Source organism: Cheilinus undulatus, linkage group 8 (assembly GCF_018320785.1).
Source record: "Cheilinus undulatus linkage group 8, ASM1832078v1, whole genome shotgun sequence".
Taxonomy (NCBI): Eukaryota; Metazoa; Chordata; class Actinopteri; order Labriformes; family Labridae; genus Cheilinus; species Cheilinus undulatus.
The window spans coordinates 30324928-30345012 of NC_054872.1; the positions used below are offsets into that span (position 1 = coordinate 30324928).

At 40.0% G+C, this 20085-nt stretch overlaps 1 protein-coding gene across 2 annotated transcripts in view; it reads right to left on the reverse strand.

Annotated features, from left to right (window-relative positions):
* Window positions 1-32: 32 nt before the first annotated feature.
* Window positions 33-20085, reverse strand: part of itga10 (integrin, alpha 10) — a 64018-nt gene continuing 43965 nt past the window's right edge. For both annotated transcript variants that reach the window (XM_041793210.1, XM_041793209.1), the window contains exons 8-30: window positions 19299-19449; window positions 12894-13059; window positions 10700-10773; window positions 10472-10616; window positions 9586-9734; window positions 9304-9447; window positions 7758-7964; window positions 7531-7661; window positions 6922-7088; window positions 6638-6780; window positions 6435-6545; window positions 5931-6016; window positions 5696-5837; window positions 5494-5586; window positions 5303-5379; window positions 5096-5185; window positions 3037-3121; window positions 2803-2916; window positions 2617-2724; window positions 2422-2535; window positions 2238-2333; window positions 430-543; window positions 33-339 (exon numbers count right to left, since the gene is read on the reverse strand). In XM_041793210.1, the coding sequence (XP_041649144.1) occupies window positions 286-339; window positions 430-543; window positions 2238-2333; window positions 2422-2535; window positions 2617-2724; window positions 2803-2916; window positions 3037-3121; window positions 5096-5185; window positions 5303-5379; window positions 5494-5586; window positions 5696-5837; window positions 5931-6016; window positions 6435-6545; window positions 6638-6780; window positions 6922-7088; window positions 7531-7661; window positions 7758-7964; window positions 9304-9447; window positions 9586-9734; window positions 10472-10616; window positions 10700-10773; window positions 12894-13059; window positions 19299-19449 (2761 nt within the window). In that variant the 3' untranslated portion in view covers window positions 33-285. The remainder of the gene's footprint in view (window positions 340-429; window positions 544-2237; window positions 2334-2421; window positions 2536-2616; window positions 2725-2802; window positions 2917-3036; window positions 3122-5095; window positions 5186-5302; window positions 5380-5493; window positions 5587-5695; window positions 5838-5930; window positions 6017-6434; window positions 6546-6637; window positions 6781-6921; window positions 7089-7530; window positions 7662-7757; window positions 7965-9303; window positions 9448-9585; window positions 9735-10471; window positions 10617-10699; window positions 10774-12893; window positions 13060-19298; window positions 19450-20085) is intronic.

The following is a 20085-nucleotide window of genomic DNA, read 5'->3' on the forward strand; positions in this document are numbered from 1 at the left end:
CTGGGTTGTGAAACCATGAAAATGTCTGCTTATTAAATAGAAGAATTGTGGTTTAATACACTTTAATTTTGCTTTAAAACTCAAACATTATTTACATAAGTGCTCCCAACCCTGGAATAGTGGGTAGTGCATTGCTGTTGGACCCTCGTGATTCTCTCTTTGGTCCTGGAGGTCCCTGTGGCTTCCGTCTAACGAGTCCAACCCCAGGACTGTCTCTGTGTCCTGGAAGAGCCGGATTCAGTTCATCTTGGCAAATGACTGTTGTCATGGCAGCAAAAGTTTGGCTCAGTCCTCATGGTTCTCATCCTCTCCCCTTTGTTTTCGTGTGAAGAAGCCCAGCTGGTGAGGAAATCAAAACATTTTAAGTGTTCTGTCCTAAACACTGATGATTCTCTAGATATTTTAAAAGTAAATGCAATGTGAAAATACCTTCCACAGTATGAAAATGATCAGGGCCAGAAGCAGCAAACCTCCAATGATGCTGCCAATTAAAATCCACAGTGAGATAGGAATGGCTCTGCCCTTTAGCACCTCCAGTACAGTCTAGAAGATACATAAAGGAAGAGATTAAAAGGAGGAGCAGCTGAAATTTATGCAGCTTCAAATCCAAGCACAGTCTTAGCTTTGCTTAAAATTAATTTAAAATTTGTGATGAATTTCAATTAGCCAAAGCAGCTGGACCTCCACACAGACACAAAGAAAACCCAATTACAGATGTGGATGAAATAATTATCCCCCTATGAAAATGTCACTTTTTCAAAAGCATTTCCAAAGTGCGGTTAAACAAAGCAAAAAAATTTTAACACAGTTTCCCAAACATCCTAGATTTATTTTGGATGCTTACATTATTTTACTTTGCACACAGAAACAAAAATATTTCACAAAAAAGAAAAAACTCCCAGGGTGTAAATAACTAGCCCCCCTGATGCTAATAGTCAGTTGTGTCTCCGTTTTGCTGGATAACAGCCTGCAGTCGTTTGCTGTAGTTTTCAGACAAAGCGACGACCCAGATCCAGTTTTTCTGCTGACTACTTGAGGTTGTCTTAAAAAATCTTCACATATTCTTTCTTCATGATTCCTTCCCCCCTTAAAAGATTTCCAGTCCCACAAGTATCCATGCAGCATACTACTCCCACCAGTGTGTCCCCATGGGGATGGTGGTCTTTGGGTGACAGGCCTCTCCCTTCTTTCTATAAACATAAGTAATGTCTCTACAGCCAAAGAGCTCTAGTTTGGTCTCATTTGACCAAAGGACAAACTTCCAGTATGCATAATGTTTCTCCATGTTGTTTTTAGCATACTTCATTCTGGTTCAAGGTGTCTCTTCTGGAGAGGTGGACTTCTTCTTGGTCCATTCCTGTGCAGGGCTCTAGTGATTTTCTTCTTTGAGACTACAATTCATGACTTGGCTAAGTCATTCACTAGTGTCTTGGCAGTTGTTCTGGGGTTTTTAGACATCTCTCACCAGTTAGATATCTTTCTCTTTCTCCCTCTGCCAGACTTGTTCTATACTGTGTAGCTCTATTTGAAATTTAATATGCTTCTCTCTAGTTCTTGACACTTGAAAACACTGTGAACTCTTGTATATTCTCGTCCTGCTTCGTAAAAATCACCAATTATTTCATGAAGTCTAAACTGACTTCTTTTGTTTTGTTTTTTTTCATAATGCTTTCTCCAGTGACAGCTAAAACCTGAACTGAAGTTTTTAGATTGTGCATAAATATGAAGGTAACACCCAGGTTTAACTTGATTTTACAAGAGTTGAGCATTACAAAGTTAAATCACATTATTGCACAGCACTTGGGAAACAGGGTGGAGTTACAATTCCATTCTCATCATTATGAGAACAAAGCTAAAAGCCTAATAGTACATGTGTTACACAGAAAATAGAGAAGTCTATATAATAAATCTGATGCTCATAACCTTAAAGATCTATTTGGGTCAATAAAAGCAATCTATTAAAACATATATCAAATATTTCTGTCTTAAGCCTCATCGAACGATTGTTTTTCCTTTACAAAGGTTCTGATAACAAGAACTGTTCTAAATGTATGGGCTTCAGAAAAGTTAAGAAGAAGTAGTGGTATCTTCTACCCAAGCGCCAGTAACCTTAATTCTGTGAGGCAATAGTGCTAACCACCTCACCACCCTGTAGCCCTCATAGTCTCTCATTAAATTGAAATTTAAAACAATCCTCAATAAGTAATCAAGTTCTTTTAATGCATCAGTCTTCTTACCTCCCTCCAGACTGTTTCTGTGCCCAGAGTAATGAGGTTCGTCTCCTGAGCTGCAAGGCCGTAGGTACCTATTATCCTCACTGACTTATATTTGGCCTTAGAAAAAGAGACACAGAAGTGATGACTGACATTTGCGTCATAGGACAGAAAAATATGATCATCTTTGTGCTGCTTTAGAACTCACTTTTCTGAAAAAATCATCATGGACTCTTCGGCTGACACGAATAATTGCAGCCTGACCTTTTAGAAGCTGCTGAACTTCACACACCACCTCCGTGCACCACGACCTGCTGCAGTTCTGAACACACAAACAGAGTGTTAACGTGCGGACTGATGCTGCACAGTGTTCAGCAGCTGTTGTGTCACCAGGGGGCCTCACCAGTATGTCATTCTGCATCATGTCTTCAGGATGGAGCGAACGCACGTCTCTCTGTTTGGCCTTCAGCTGGGCAAGATCACTCAGCACGCTGCAGTTCACCCCTGTGGCCTACGGAGGGAGGGTTTTAAATATGTCAGACATGATCTAAAAGAGAGAGACAAACACTCACATAGCAGCTCTACTCACGTTGTATGAAAAGACATCAGTGACAGTCATAAAGATGCGGTCTTCTGCTGCCACAGACGGCAGATGCAGCCTGAGTTCCAGATTACTCACAGAGTAGCAGCCAAGGTTCTGCAGCTGCAGACAATCAAAAACATGCTCTCATTCATCCTGTTCTGTGTATTTGTGATGTTCTTACCAAAAATAACTCGATGCCTTTAAATTCAGAAAATGAGAATGTTAGCCATAACTTTATACCCTGAGGTGTGTGTAAAACTCTGGTCCAATGGCCTCTGATACTGTCCGAGTGGGATGGACTTCATATCGGTTTAAATTAGAGTCACTGCACAGAAAAACACAAAGCAAACAGACATTACTAAAAAGTTCAAAGGCTTAGTGTCTGATTTTAAGGGCTAATTTTCAGACCACAACAAGATCTCTCTCCTTTAGCCCTTAGCTCCCCTGGATGTTTTACCCTTTTATTGATTTTATAAATCAATCATGGTCAATATAATTTGGCTTTTTGACAAAAAAACAAACAAACCTCTCATTAATGTCAAAGTGGAACAGATTTCCGCAAAGTAAAGTCAATGTTTGGTGTCAGACAACAAACACTGCACATAACCACAAACACACCATCTTCACTGTGAAGCATGATGGTGGCAGCATCATGCTGTGGGGATGCTTCTCTGCAGTTGGCCCTGGAGGGCTTGTAAAGGCAGACCATCTTATTCAGTCTGCAAGAGGCTTGCGGAATGGGAGATTTATTTTCCAGCAAGACAATGACCCAAAGCGTAGAACGAAAACTACACAGAAATGATTTAAAGACAATGTGAATGTCCTGGAGTGGGTGAGTGAAAGACCAGACCTCACTCCAATAGAGGATTTGGATTCACTTAAAAAGGGCTGTTCAAGCCGGATTCCTGTGCAACCTGGCAGAGCTTGATCAGTTTTGCAAAGAAGAATGGCATAAAATTGCAGTTTTTAGATGTGCAAGCCTCGTTGAGATCCATCCACACAGACTCAGTGGTGTGATTGCAGCCAAAGGTGCATCTACTAAATACTGACTTGAAGGGGGTGAATATTTACGCAGTAGCTTATTTTGCATGACACATTTTTATTTACTTGACATGACTTAGAAATTTGTTTTCACATTGACGTTGAGGAGTTTTGTTTGCCTTTTTCATCAAAAATGATATAAACCATGATTGATTTATAAAATCAATAAAAGGATAAAACCTCCAAGGGGGTGAATACTTTTTATAGGAACAGCATACATAAATATATTGGTGTTGCACCAGCTGAGATAAATCTAACAAAGGCTTAAGTTTAAAATTACATCTTAAATCAAATTAGGTTGAATCCAACCTGTGGCTTCTTACCAGCATGTCAGTGCCCACCCTCTCCCTGATTTCCTACACTGTCCACTCTTTTCCAAATAAAGACAAAAATCCCAAAAAATAAATCTTTTAAGTCTTTGGTAAGGTATTATTGTCTTAGCGATGGTTTTGAAACGTGGGACAACAAGGAGGATAACGTTATTATACCCCTAGAAACGGCCTGAGTGGCTAGGGTTATCTTACTTCCTCCACAAAGAAGCAGGATTGAAGGGAGAGTGATGGGACACAATTCTGCCTATGTGAGGATAGTACAAACAAAGAAATATATACATAAAATATACATATACACTCCAAGTTACATTCTTAGAAAAAGTATACATTAATTCTGCATATCAACTTCAGAAAAAATACACAATATTTGAAAACAATACACCAAATCAATTAAATATACATACAATAAAATTGGCAGAATTGTGTCCATTGACTTGTCAGCTGATTCAGGCTGTGCATACAGTATATGGAGATGTTTCCCCTTTGTCTGCTCATGTCTGATGAAGGGCTAGGGCTCAAAATGTCACATATGTTGTGATAATCTTCATTAAACAAGCTTTGGAGCAGCTTCTGGTGTGCAGACTTATTTTTCTGTTTTGCCTGTGACTCCTCTTTGTTCAGGACCCAGTACTGAACCCTGTGGGATGTGCATGCCTTTGAACTTTTTGGACTGAGTCTCAGAGTGACACATAACAAGTAGAGAAAAGCACCATCCTTTACTGTGAACAAAGAGCTGAGAACAACACACCTGGAGGGAGTATCTTCACTCAGTTTTTAGGTCATCATGTCATGCTAAGTTTGAATACGATATATTTGATGATTGTTATATTAATTTATATAATGTCACATGCTATATATAGTATTTAAAAAAAAGATAAAAATGTAAAAATATTTTATTAAGGGTATCGTATGCTTAACAAACTTACCTACTAACAAATAAGTCTGGTTCATACTGGACAAAACTCTGCAGCTGTACACTGTTGTCCCCCAAAGTCTCCTCTCTCTCCACACTGTCACTGTAGAAGAACCAGAGAGTAACAGGTGTTTTTTTTTTACTCACAGCATTGCATTTTTAAACTCTTAAGAACCTGATGTTTATTGATGTTTCCAGTGTTTGTTCTGGGGTGAACTACCTGGCAGCGTGAAGCTTCATCTGCACTCTGCTGTGCAGAGATGTGCAGCTGAATTCAAACTCCAGCATGAAGATAACCTGCCAACAGAAGAGATAGAAGAGGCTGCTGGAGTGACACATGACACCTGGAGGAAGTGAAGTATGAGTGGGCCGAGTCAGGGGAGTGATGGTTATTCCCTCACATGCACTCACTTTTGACTGCGAGCGAAACACTGGATAGCTGACGTTACAGGAGTGGCTGTTGGCACCGAGTGCCGTACACTCGATCTTGAAGTGGGCATCCTCCTACAGGGAAAGAAAGAGAGAAGCAGATATAATGTGTGAGTTTGTCTTTCTGGATATTTAAAAAAAATGTCTGTAGTTGGACAGGTGTGGATGTTTTTGATCGGTTTACCCTAATACTGAGACTGGAGAAGTGAAGGTTGCGTGAGTAGTGCAGCGTCAGGCTTGTGTTGTAGGCGTTCTCCAGTCTGTTCTGAAGCTGCACCTCCACCGCCAAACGCCTACGAGGGCTGCGAATCACATAAGGCTTCTGTCTGTGGAGGAAAACACAATGGGAACTCGCTGATAACTGGGAAGCTAGTTCAACATTTTTAAAGTCATAAAAAGAGAGAAGAAACCCTGCGTACCTTGTCCCTGAGATGTCCATATGAGCCTGCAGCACCAGGTCTGTGGTGCAGACATCGTCCTCGCCGCAGTCTTTGAAGAACTGGATCTGGAGAGGAAGGCATGATTTTTAAATAAAGAGGAAGAAAATATCCTTTCATCAAGCAGTGCACTCCCAAAATTAATTATTAATTAAAAAAAGCCAAATTATATTGACCATGACTGATTTGTAAAATCATTAAAAGGGTAAAACATTCAAGAGGGTGAATACCTTTTATAGGCACTGTAGAGGTATAAAATGACATCACAGTTTCAAACTCTGTTGTTCTGTCCCTCTTTTTGAGTATGTTGTAAAAATAACACCTCTGCAGACTTTGGAAACTCTGTTCCCCTATCTGATGGCAAAAACCTTTCACTGTGAGGGTCATGTGTCAAAGGGCATCACAAGGGGATGGTCGTTCTGGTCATTTTTAGTACAGCATGTGTGAAGAAGGCTTAATAAATCTGTCAGTATAAGTGCTGCTTACTGTTTTCTTTACAGTCGTTGGCCAGCCTTCGTCCAACACTGGCCCACTCTCTGTATCATTAATCTTAAAGCGCAGTGAGAAGCTTATTGGACGGATGTAATCTGCTGTATCCTACAACAAAGACAAAAAAAAAAACTTGTATTAAAAGAGATCTGGTGTTTTAGTGTTCAAAAAATGTTGAATATGACTTAAGGAGCACTCACGTAGACGTGGAAGGGCAGTTTGTGGCAGACAGTCTGTCCTGTGTGGACCAGGAGTGCCAGCTGCGTCTGTCTGTGGGAGCTGTCGTCAAACAGCGCCCGCGCAGACAACTTCCTGTCGTCCAGCGTGGCTGACACCCACAGATCTGAGGAGGGAGCAGGTAATTGGGACAGATGGTGAGTGCTGGAAAATTCCCATTCTAATCATTAGAGCGCCTGGCCAGTTCTCAACACATACAAAGAAAGAAAGAAAGAAAGAAAGAACGTGTAAAAATAAAGTGTCATACGGAAGCTGTTGCTGTGTGGTCCAGGAGAGCGGGAAACAGTTGTGAAGCAGACAGTGGCATTGAGACAGGCCGACTCTCTGCCACCCCTCTGGCAGGTCTTCTGGATGACGTTGATGGAGTGCGGCTCAAAGGACAGACTCACATTGATCTGGACAATGCTTCGAGAGCTGCACCGAGGAGAGACAGGAGATGATAAAACAGGATTTATTTGCCAGCTGTGTGACACCAAAGACAAGCACAAACCAGCTGTTAGATAAAGAAAGAGGATTTAATTGTTAAGGTCAGTGTTAAGGAAAATGCATTTAAAGCTCCTGTGAGGCATTTTTCCTCAGGTCTGAAATAAAATTAAATAAACAGTGATACCTTGTAATGACCTGAAAAAGTAAATGAGGCAATAATCGACTAATAGACTATTTTTTTGGGGTGAAAACTTATCCCCAGCAGGTATTTGCAATAAGGGATAGAAATTACATTAAAAATTAAAAAGGAGACTTGTAAGAAAAGTTCACAAAACTTCAAAACTTTATTTTCTTTGAAGACTTCCGTCTCAATCTATAAAACCTTTTCAAGCACTGCCCTTCCCTGTCCTCCAAATATTGGTCCACACACCTGAGCAGCACAGCGTTGCCCTGTGCTCCAACTGCCAAGTCTATCAGCTTATCTCCATCCAAGTCCAACCGAGCACTAACACTGCGGCCAAAATACTGCAGAGAGGGGGAGATTGATGACCCGGGAATGCGCTGAGATGCAAAAAAAGAAGAAAACAAATCAGTTTGAATTCTTAAACACACCAAAAAAAAAAAAAAAAAACAGGTTTCGAGGAAATCGATCAGTACCTGCTTGTAATCATGGATGATATATATGCCATTGCCATGGTAGACATAGAGGGCCCCCCTGTGTTCATCCTCCAGTGGCGCTCCCACCAGCAGGTCGGTGAAGCCGTCATGGTTGAGGTCTGGGGCGGCTGCAAGTGCATAACCAAACCTGGCATCCTGGGACCTTTCCTCAGACTTCAGGGTACCATTGGAGACAAACACTTCCTCCTAGGGCAAAAGAAGATGGTGGGACAGATGATGAAGGAGTTCAAGAGCACAGGAAACATCTAAAAGTTTCTATTTAGGACAATTTTTGAGATAAAAACTCTGGAGGTATGACAAGATTAATCAGCATATTAACCTCCTAAGACCCTGCATGAACACACGAGGACATTACACGCTGACTTTCATAATAATAATTTCTGCAATTAGAACTTTTGAGAAAATTGTCCAGAAAGGCCTTTGAAGTTTAAGTAACTTGCTTGAATTGGTGGGAGAATTTTCACAAAATAAATTCAGGGATTTTTGTGGGAATTTTAGGAAATTTATCTGGTTATTTTGGGGAATTTTGGAAAGCTTCATTTAAAGTTTTAGGAATTCTTAAGGTATTTTCATGGGAATTTTGGGAAATTCATTTAAATATTTGAGGAGATTCTGCTTTGAATTTTTTTAGGTTTTTTCATGGAAATTTGGGGAATTCATTTGTAAACTTGGGGGAAATTGAGTCGGTGGGGGTGGGGGGTTGTCCTTTGAAATTTTCAAGAATTTTAGGGAGCTTTTTTTGGATGTTTATGGGAATTTTCTGTCAATATCATGATTTTTTTTCGGTAAATTTTGGGAATTCGACAAATAATTTTAGGGAAAATTTGCTTAAAAATTTTGAGAAACTTGCCTAAAAAATTTTCAAGAATTTACATGGACTTAGGGGACATTTTTATTGGAATGTTTATGTTTTATCAAGACATTTCACTGAACATTTAAGGGATTTTTAAAGACAATTTGGGATACATTTTATGGGTACTATAGAAAATATGTTTAAGAATTTTTACAGAAATTTGAGGTCAAATATTTAATTTTTTTAGGGAATGGGGTTGGACTTAGAAAACATAAATTCAAATAAATTTAGAATTTTAAATTAAGAACTTTTGGGGAAATTTTCCTCATGCTTGGCCTTAACAATTACTTGGGGTCCATCATCAAAATGACTCCCCCATACTGCTCTCAGAGACTGACACTTTTTCTTACTCACTGCAGACCCCCCAACAACTGACCAGCTGGCCAACACACCATCAAAACTTTTCTCTTAATCCTATCCAGGGCCTTATTTTCTGCAGAAACATGAACTTCAGGAGATTTGTAGTCATCATTTTAGGTAAAACTAATGGCTGTTCATAGACAGCTTTTAGAGCTCATCAGGCCCTACTGATCCCAAATAAGTGGAACAAAGTAAAAAAGCATTCAGAAAAACTATCAGGTCTCAGGAGGTTAATTAATAATATGTGTATTCTCTGAGTATTTTCCTAATAATTCACATTGCGTAGAATAATCATCGTTACTGCTGTCTTACCCCACTAAGAGTATAAATATAGACTCTGCCAGCCTCCTTGTTTCCAGAGCCGAGGAACATCGGAGCAGCCACCAGAAGGACATCAGTGATGCCATCCTGGTCGATATCCAGCCCACACAACTCACTGCCATAGTAGGAGCCAATCTACACATAGAAAAACATGCTCTATCAGATTACAGCCAGCAGGTGGAGCCCTTGTGTTAATCTCTCTTAACATGAAATTCCTGCACCATGATCCAAAAATGACTCCAAGTCATAGATATAACTCACAAACAGCTTTACCTGTTCTCCATTGAGGGCCTGCACTATGTTGACGTTGCCGTCATCACTGAGCTCAAACAGGATGATTTTGCCTTTGTGTTTGAACCGAGGAGCCCCAGCCACATACAGCCTCCTCCAGTCTCCAACTATCACAGACGACACTGTGTAACCTAAAAACATAAAGGGATGCACAATCATACAAAACAGCAATTTATCCGTATCCTTCAATTCACAGATTCACAGAAGAGCTAGAATTTCACACTGGTGTTTAATCATATTTAAATAAAGCTTAACACACGTATTATTTGTTTATCTGTCTTTAATTTATTTTTATTTTATTTTATTTTATTAATGCTTTTTATGAATTAGTTTTATGTGTTTTTATTATGGCCGCATTAATAAATGACAACATAAATAGATTGTTTTTGTCTCTGTGTGGACAAGGCCTGCGGCTCAGTCTAAGGTTTTGTTAAGACAATGACAAATCAAAAGTTGGAGCAGGGTCCAAAAACGAAGTAGATGACGAGAAGAAAAGGTCTGCACACCAAGGAGCTCCCACATCAGGATTTTACTAGGAATCAAGTGACGTTTTGGACCAGCATGCTCTTCTTCAGACTTGACTCGGTCAAAACAGACAAAAACATGAACCAGTGCATTTTCAACTGGAGATTTTTGGCTCATAACAAAGGTTTTCCTTGGAGAAAATCTGCTGATGCTCTGATGTGTCTAAGTTACACAAGACTGGGCCTCTAAGAAAAACCTGAATATGCCACCTGAATGGACAGATCTGCATAATGAGTAGCAGGACTGAACACTAACACAATAATCAGTGAAGCTGAAACCAACATATAAAAACACAAATATGATCCTTTTAGAGTCATGTTTGGCGTTTGTTTTTTGCGGGTACCTAAATAAGCAGCATGATTTTTCAGATCCAGTGGAAACTCGCTTTCAAACGCCTCTCTTGGAGGCATGATGCGTCCATTGGTCCCTTCCTTCAGCACGCCGCCGTCCCAGTCGTAGGCGCCAACCATCCCAAACAGAATACCATCCTGAATTACATAGAGATGGTAACATGATGAATGAGATGAACATGTAAAACACACACTACACACAGAAATGATCAGCTACTTACATCCAGTGTGTGCGTGGAGAAGCCAATCTGAGACATCTCCATGTGGAACGAGCTCTGGTTGTTGCCCAGCGTGCCTACAAGTGGAGATAGAAAGTAGAAGGTCACATTTCTTTCAACACATCTCCTCCCTTCCTTCCTTTTAGTCTCAGGATCTGATTGAGATGGCATCAGAGGCACCCGGATTGACCCTGAGCACCGCAGGTGGCAGACGTGCCTCACCCTTTCCTCTCCTCCTGTCTCTTCCTCTTGGATTCCCCGAAACATTATAAGAGGATCCTCGCATTTCATCAGCCACCTTCTCCTGTTCCTGTGACTACTGTGATAGCTGCACACGCCCTCTACCTTCCTCTCCTTTTCTCGCTTTTTCTGCTGAACTAGTGTTTATTTTCTCACGTTTCTGACCAACCTCCACTTCCTTCCATCCTCACATTTTAGTTTTTTTCCTTCTTTTCTTCTTCCAAACCTTTTTCTTTTAAGACTCTACTTCTATTGCTTCTATTCTGTGAATTTTCCTCATAAAAGTCAAGTTGTCAGTCTGACAGATAAATAAAAATATTAATTAATTTGATAGAGTGTAACAGTCAAGTATTAGGAATTTTGTTGTTCAGTATAGTTGGGCTGTAATGCATTCAAACCTTGAAAAAGATACCAAGACTGAATGGGGGGCAATAAGTGATATCTGCATGAAGAAATGCTACCAAATGCCATGTTTTTAGCTGTTTACGACTATGCCGAGCAATTAAAGTGTGAAAAATAAAAACATTCCTAACGTGCTTTTATGACCTGAAAAGTCAGGCAAAAAAGGTTAAAAAAGCTTTAAGAGAAACAGCAACAGCCACGGATTGAAAAAGCCTCTGTCTAAAGCCTGGCAGGCGGTGTCACATATCGTTTGTGCATGGTCAGTTTCCACAAAGCGTTCCAGTTTTGGTTTAGTACAGTTCGGCTCAGTAGAGTTGAATGTTTGGCTCCCAAGTCACCCTTCATTTTCTAACGGTTTGGTTTTCTAAATGTGGATAAGATAACAAAAATTTCAAGAAAGGATACTGGTTAGCTACGCTGGTTCACATTAAAGAGACTCTCATCTCCTTCATCTGGATAGACGACACAAGATGCTAGGAGTTCTACACCACTGAGCGAATTGGGATACTGATCACCTCCATACCAGTTTAACTCTGAAAAAAAAGCTTTTTTGTAAAGTGTAGGGATCATACTAAATGTATGTAGAGCTTTTCTGAAGATAAGTGCAGCCTGGAGATCCATTTAGAGCTGTAAAGTACTAACTTTCCTCCATTTCCATTCATCCTTAGTGGCTGTCCTCCACTTCCTGACCCCCAGTGGGCATTCCTGCGTCATCAGAATCACATGGTTGCAAAGTACCTGTTCTTTGAGATCACTAGAAGATTTTCCTGCTATTGTATAAAACAATGCATGGATGCATGTCCTCCCAGAGCTGCTGTAATAATGGGACTTTGAACACGTTTGCTTTGTCATTATGTTCAATCAGATGTTTTGTTCCATATAACTGCAGCCTTTTTCTTTTAATAAATTTGAGTGGTTGAAACTTTTTGGAAATTTGGGTCACAATTTCTCATCAGGGAGGTGGTGGTGAAATCTCAATCTAGACCAGTTGAGAACCATTGCTTTGGTCAGTGGTTCTCAACTGGCAAGGCTCCAGGACCCACCTCCTGCAACCTTATGAGAAATCGTGACTCACATTTTAAGAAAATGTTCAACAGCTCAAATTTTCAGAAAGAAAAATATTGCAGTTTGGACCCTTAATGGAAAAAAAACACAATTAAACAAAGAGACAGGACAATGCACACATGTCTATAAAGCACATAAGTACAGAAAGACATGCTTGCATTACTCAATTTTACCAAATACCATAAAATGTGGTAATTTCTCCAGGACTTCCCTTATAATCTAAGCAAAAACAGCTTTGTTATGTAAGGGAAAGGAGATACATGAGATGAGATCTTGAGAAAAAGATAGTATTTTGCACGTCATCATGGGAAAACATAAAAAATGTATGGATGTACCATATGTTCTTTTAGAGCTTCCATATATCATGGAATTTATACCACATGTTTTTTCCTTGCACTCATAGATGACCCATGGAAACAACTTCACGACTCACTTTTGGGAATCACTTAAATAGTGACAAACAAATAAAATAATGCTTTGTGTCACAAACCTTCCAGAGTAAAGATGCGATCTCCCAGAGCATCCACAATGTCGTTGAGCGCAGCTTCGTCTGTCACATTAAAAAAGTATTTGTCATCAGGGTCACTAGCGATGTACTTAATCTCATTGATGAACGTCTCAGGATCCTGCTGCCGGCGGATGTAATGACCTAGAACCTGGAGCCCAGCGTGAGATAGAAGAAAGGGGGAAAAAAACTTCTATGAATAAGAAGATAATGCAAGCTCAATCAAAAAAGCAGAAAGCACAGACTATTTGGCATTTTTAAGAGCTATTACTTCTCCATATGTCTGAGGGAGGGGAGAAAGAGAGATGAAACCATGTTCTTCATGCTTCTTTTGGCAATTTGCAGCTCAGTCTAGCACGTCTGATTTCAAAGACAGCAAACTTTGAAAAGAAAAAGGGGGCCAAATCATACTGTTTAAATGCAGCACTGATAATAAATACGTAGTCTTTATTAAAGAGTAAAGGAAAACATGCCAAGAGTCTGAAGGAGGAGGGAGAAGGAAAACACCACCACCATGTACTCTCAGCATCATGTGTCACCTTGAACTTCAGGATTTGACTGTGAACTGAAATGAAAACAAACACACTTCATGGCCTGTGTAATTTACTAGTAATTACCTAAAGGCAACAAATTGACTGGAAACTCAAAAGCCAAGGAAATAGAAGCCACTGGAGATTTGTAAATGAGGAGCACAGGCTTTGCAGAGAGGTGCAGAGATGAATGATGCAGAGGATCGACTCTAGCAGCAGTGGTCTATGGCTTAAAGCCTGAAGTACAAATGAGAAAATTCCATAAGAGAAACCAAACCCAAGAATCTCCCCCTGTGACTCCAGCTGCCAAGCAAACTAAGGAAATCCTCTGTTTTCAAAGGGCAGGGGGGAAGGAGAGGAGTGTCATGTGTAACATGAAGACAGACCACATATAAATATGTACATTAAGAATTCAGAGAGGCCGAGAAATTCCACTCAGGCTGCCAAATGTGTATTACTTTTATAAAAATCCAGAACAGAGACTGAGAAGAATAAAGAAAAATATAAAGTACATTTCCAGATTCAATGGATTTAGATGAAGTAACACCCTTGAATGTATGAATTCAAGTGTTCATACATGCATAGCTGAACGTAAACCTCTCTTCCAAAAACAAACACTTCCAGCCCCTGACCTGCCTTAATGTATAAAACACAGTCTGTAAGTGACCGTGCTCTTGTTTTGAAAGCTCCTCACTCCCCGGTGAGCCATTTCCAGTGAACACACACAGACAGGCAGCAGCTCAGAGAGCAACAACAAAACATAACTGCTGTTACAAGCAGGGCTCACCTGTCATCACGCTGATGGTTGGGGAAAACACTCAAAAAACACCCTGGCCGTCTTTACATACTTTTTTTTTTTTTTTTACATTCAAGGCTCCCACAGTAAAATGTGCTCTACTGAAACACTGACTCTGCCTCTGGCTTTCTGTTTCCATCTCTCTTGTTGACATAGTATAATCTTAAGCCCATGTCAGGTAGAGCTGTAACTTAAAGAGCTCACAGTGGTACAACCATAACAAGCAATTTTAACACAATTTCTGGTTTTCAGACCAATATCCTCTCCCTGTTTCCACTATTTTTTCAGCTCTTTTGCAGTGTTGGTTCTCACAATTACAAAATGAAAACTTATTTTCTCCAATTTCCCTCATGGAGAGATTTTAAACAGTAGCTGAGAAATCTGTGTGATACAATGAAGTCAACGGAGCTTTAAATGTAGGTTTCTAAGACATAGATGACTTACAGGGGAGTGAGTCTATGTTGCTTCCTTCATTAACTTTCTTTTTAAATATTTTGGCAAACTGGAAAACAGGGGTGGAAAGTAACTAATTACATTTACTCAAATCAATGTCACTGAGTGTTTTCTTCTGGATACTAGTACTTGTTGAGTAAAATTTGAAATCAGTACTTTTTCTCCTACTTTTGCACATTTTTACTGTACTTTTACTTGGGTACAATCTTCTTACATCTTTTCAACCTCTTTTGACAACACAGCAGAACACACAGAGAGAATGATTCCACATCAAAACCATAAAACAGCTAAAACTGGAGTGTTGATTTCTCAGGGTTAAACATCTCTGCATTATTTTAACTCATAAAGTGTAACGTTAACTAAATTCTGAATGAATGGAGTTGAAAGTGTTGATTCACCAGTGTGTTTAACTCTGTAAAACGTCAACTGATCTAAGCTCTGCCCACCCCAATTTCAAATCTGGGGGATGTGTGGGCGGGTTTTCCCATCATGCCCTTGTGCAGTGTTTGGATACATTTTATTTGTGTTTAGTTGTGTTTGGATGCTGCTTGTTGTACAGTGATCCCTGCTGGGTCATATTTGTGGTTAATTGTTGTTTTCGTCATGTAAGACATATTGGCACCATGACTGAAGTTATCCACTGAGTTAGAGTTCCAGTCTGTGACTTTAGGTGCTCCTCAAGAATGCATAGTGCATATTTTTCATTGCTATGAGGTAGACTCTCTGCTTTGTTCTTGCCAGAGAAGACTAGCGATGGGAATTTCAGCTCTTTTAGTGATCTGGGTCATTTGGTTCATCACAGCAAGAAGAGCCGGCTCTTTCAGCTCCAAAGCACCTCTTCATTTGAGTAAGAGTTTGACTTCATTAACTTGTCAAATTTAGCAATGTCATGACACATGATTGATATTTGTGTATTTGTGTTGGTATTTTACCAAAATCATGCTCTTTTTCAAAGTAATGAAAATATCATGTATCTATTTTTTCTAAATAGATGGTGTCCCCAAAAATACATTGTGGTTAAAATGAAATTTGCTCATTGGCTTGGCTGTATAACACGCCTGATATAAAACAATGTGGTGTGCCTGTGGTTTAGCAGTGGGGGGGATGACGTTCATCCCGACTAATCAATCAAACAACACACACAGACACACATAAACACACACATGTATTGACATTTTAAAATAAAATGGCTCTCAAACAGGATCCGAATGTTATCGTTCACTTAAAAGAGCCGGCTCTTTGAACCAGCTCATTGATGAACAACACATCAATAGAGGAGACCCACCTTGCCTCAGATTTTCAAGAGTTACTGCCACTCTGTTATACTGTAAAATACTTAACACTTTGAAAATTAGACTGTGTATGAGTTCAATTAAAGCTGTCATTTTCTCTGTGTATATTAATTTATTACAGAGATATGACTTTACCAAAACAACCTGGTTGTAGATCTATTCTCTTATTGTTCTTGCCAATAAAGAAAGATCCTTTTTTACTGTACAACTCCTCAGTATGTACTCATTACTTAAAGTAAACTTCAAATAAGATACGTTTCACTTTTACTTGAGTAGATTTATAGACCAGTACTGAAGTATAGTATTTTGAATGTAACAGTCTCATTGTACCTTGAAATAAACAGCTTCTGAGTATCAAGATTTGAGTATTTCAACAACTACAGGACTTACTATTGATTGTAGTAAAAGAGGTCAAACTCAAATCTAGTTAAAGAAAAAAAATTCCCTGAGATTTTGAATCAAGCTTTAATAGCTTTAAGAGTTGTCTCCTCTCCAGCCTTGAAGCAATGCTTTAAGGGCAGAGAAATTTTATTTCCCTTGATAATTTCATTTGGTGAGGAATAAATCTTCCTCCCAGATTTGTAAACCAGTTAAACTTCAGAATGATTTTAACATCAGCACTATACAAACACAGTTTGGCCAAGTGGGACTTGTAACACTTCTCCATCCATGAATGACTATATCTGACCTCCAGTGTCTGCACATACTTGTATAGTTGCACGCTGCCACCACTCCTCCTCGTCTGTGCGTGCTCCTTCTCTTCCTCTGTGGTTCCAGTGGAGTCTGGATCTTCCCCAGATATTCTTATTGGGAAGGGAGGGGTCTGCAACCAGTCTTACCACTAGGGTCTGTCTTTTCCTCTGACACTAAAGCCCTGCCACTGCTGTGTCAGGGGGTTAGGTGGGGCTAGAAAGGAAGAGTTTTTGTTCCCACTAGGCTATTTTAGTGCACCCAAGGGGCTCCTTTGGTAATTTTAAGATGTTATTTTTGGGGGAGTGGTGGTGGTGGTGGTATTGTGTAGTCATTTGAGAGTTTAGATGGCCACCATACCAAGTTCAAACAATGTGTGAGGAATGACGGGGATGCCCTTAACACCCTAATGGAAGAATTTTCCCCTGTTCATAGGGAACAGAAAAAATACTCATTTAACCCTTCAAGCCCTGAGCTATTTTTAACAATTTTGTGTCGCCTAGACTTATTGCCTTAAAAGCTTATTAAAAAAACAACCCTATGGTGCACAGTCAAGCTCTAAACATGCTTTTTCTAGACAACCTGGGCATTAAGAATATGTGTACTGCAGTAATGCCACTTAAATTCTAAAAAACAAGTTATGTGGCTACAAAGAAAAGAAAAAACTAAACACACACTGAAACACAGATTTTATGTGTGACAAACATGATCAAATTGATAAAGACATGTTTTTTTTTTGTGTTTTTTTTTGTGTTTTTTTTTTGCACAAACATATTTTCCCATCTCTTGGGGACCGAAAAGGGGAAAAATCCTTCTGTGACAAAAAAATCTTTGAAATATTGACATATTTATAAAATAAAGTTACAATGTTACAATGTTACAATGTCATTTAGTAGACGCTTTTCTCCAAAGCGACGTACATTTGAGAGCAAGAACAACACAAGCAATGATCTAGACAAGAAGAAACAACATCAGTAAGTGCCATCAAGTGCTTCAGGTCCAATTGGACGCAAGTGCTGCCGTGTAGAGTTTAAGGCAGAGTACCTAAAATATACGTTGTTTATGTAGTCTTTTTTTTTTTGTTGTTTTGTTTTTTTTGTTTGTTTTTTGTTTTTGTTTGTTGTTTTTGAGAGTAACATGTCCAGTTCCACAATAAAGTTGTCCAGGTGACCCCCAGGTGGGCGGTATACCACAACCATGTAAGCCTTTATTGGGGCAGTGACCTGTACTGCATGATATTCAAATGAGGTGTTATTGTCCAAGGGTTTGAACTGGCTGAAGTTCCAGCTATGAGAAAGAATAATGCCTGTGCCACCTCCTCGGCCAGAAGAGCGAGGTGTATGAGAGAACACTGCATCAACTGATAGAGCAGTTGGTGTTACAGTGTTCTCAGGACGGACCCAAGTTTCTGTCAGGGCTAGGACCTGAATGTTAGACAGTTTAGTGAGGGAATTGATGAATTCTGCTTTGTTAACTGCAGACTGGCAGTTCCAGAGGCCAACTCTGATAAAAGGTCGTGGAAAAGAGGCATTCTGCAAAGTGGATAGATTATGCAGGTTTCGTTTTCTGTAACTATTGTGCTTCTTTCTGTTCCCATATATGACTTGTATTTTTTGGTTGCACATGTTGCGTTAGACTGCTGAGGTGCGTTAGACTGTTATGAGGCAGTGCTGCCTGTCTGTGGCCTTGCTCGGTGGACTCGCACAGGTAGACTCACTGGTCTTTACCCAATGTGGTCTTCACACAATTGGGCTTCCACAAGGGCTGGCGCTTACGCTGACGCTTCAGCGCAGTCTGTGTACTTATATAGAGAGATATGCCACAGATGTGCACAATTGAGTTGATTGTGCACAGCCGCTAACCGCCCCAGCTGGCAAATTTAGATTCAAACTCTCTTAAAGCTTGGACTACAGTGAAACTCCGCCCCGGCAGTTTTCACTTTAGCAATCAATAGAGGGAGCCACACGCGTCAACTGCCTCACCTATTGTTGCAGAGAGAGTGAAACTAACACGTTCAGCCTAAGCAAAACTGCCAACAACCTACTTCCAACTGAAACAACCAAAAGCAGATTCCTCTTACCAAGTAAGTCCTTGTGCTTTTTGTATTGGCTGTTTTTCAAGCATTTCTCACATCACAGGATCTCTGTCTCTCTTTTTCTCCGTTATGAGCAATTCAGACTGTCTCCTGCATGATCTTGGTGTCAAGATATGTGCAGTTTGACGAAGCCCGCCACAGTGCATTATGGGATACAAAATGGTGGATAGCATCAGCTGCTAGCGGCAGAAACAAAATGGATTAAAAATGGATAAAAAGACGTTCCACATCGGAGTTACTGGTGTGGATTTAATCTTTAAAGCCCCAGCAAGTCACCCAAGAGCTAGGCTCGCTAGAAAAGGCTCCATAAGGGCTACAAATGCATGGATAGCGTCATTTGAACGACACAATAGCAGGCTGCAAGAGGAAAAAACATGTCTACAATTTATGGTTCAAAAGTTATCTAACTTCTCTCTTGTCTCTTCTTGTTATACAAAGATGATGACAATGTCCGTCTCAGAAGGTTAAAATAATTTTTCACTTAGTTTTAAAATCTTAAAGCAGACTTGGCAAGACTTGTTTGAATGTACTCACAGCGATGGCATATCTGGTGATGTTCCTGCTCTCGCACTCCAACAGAGCATCTGGTAGCTCCTCCCCATCATGCGACTCTCCGTCTGTCACAACGATCATCACCTTGGTAGCACTTTCCCTTGCTCCACGCTCAGCACTGAAAGCTTCCGTACTACAAAGAAAAAGAACAAAGATTCGGTTAAAAAAAAAGGCCTGCTAGTTTGCTAAAAATACCAGCTGAATGATCATGAAACTTGGCAGAAAGAAGGAAGAAAGAGAAAGGTGAAGAAATGAACCAGAGAATGTGGGAGGGTACGGGGTGTATCAGCCTCTTGGCTTCCTAAAATCTCAGATTAACCACACAGATAAGATTGTATCTACTTTAAAGTGCTTCTCTAAGAAAATAAATAGCCACTCAAGGAGGGGGAGAATGGATTGAAATGGTCCAAATCACAACTGGCCCCTTCCAAAGCTATTATTCATAAATGACACACATATGTTGACTCAATTTGGCCATTACATGCAGAGTGCATTTGTCATTGACCGCATCTGTGCATTCCCATCCTGTGGTGCCATGATACAGAGAGGAAACCTAAATGACAAACACACAAGTGGACCCAAGCCGCGCCCTGTTTGTCTGCAGAAAACCTGTTTTCAGTGGGACTTGCTTCAAGAGTTGAATAGGGTTGGTAAGCCTCAGACCAACACATACACACACTCACACACAAACACGGTGAACTGGGGAGAGTAGTCACTGCAAGAGAACTCAGTCATTTTCAGGCCTAACTCCAGCCCTTGTCTAAATATA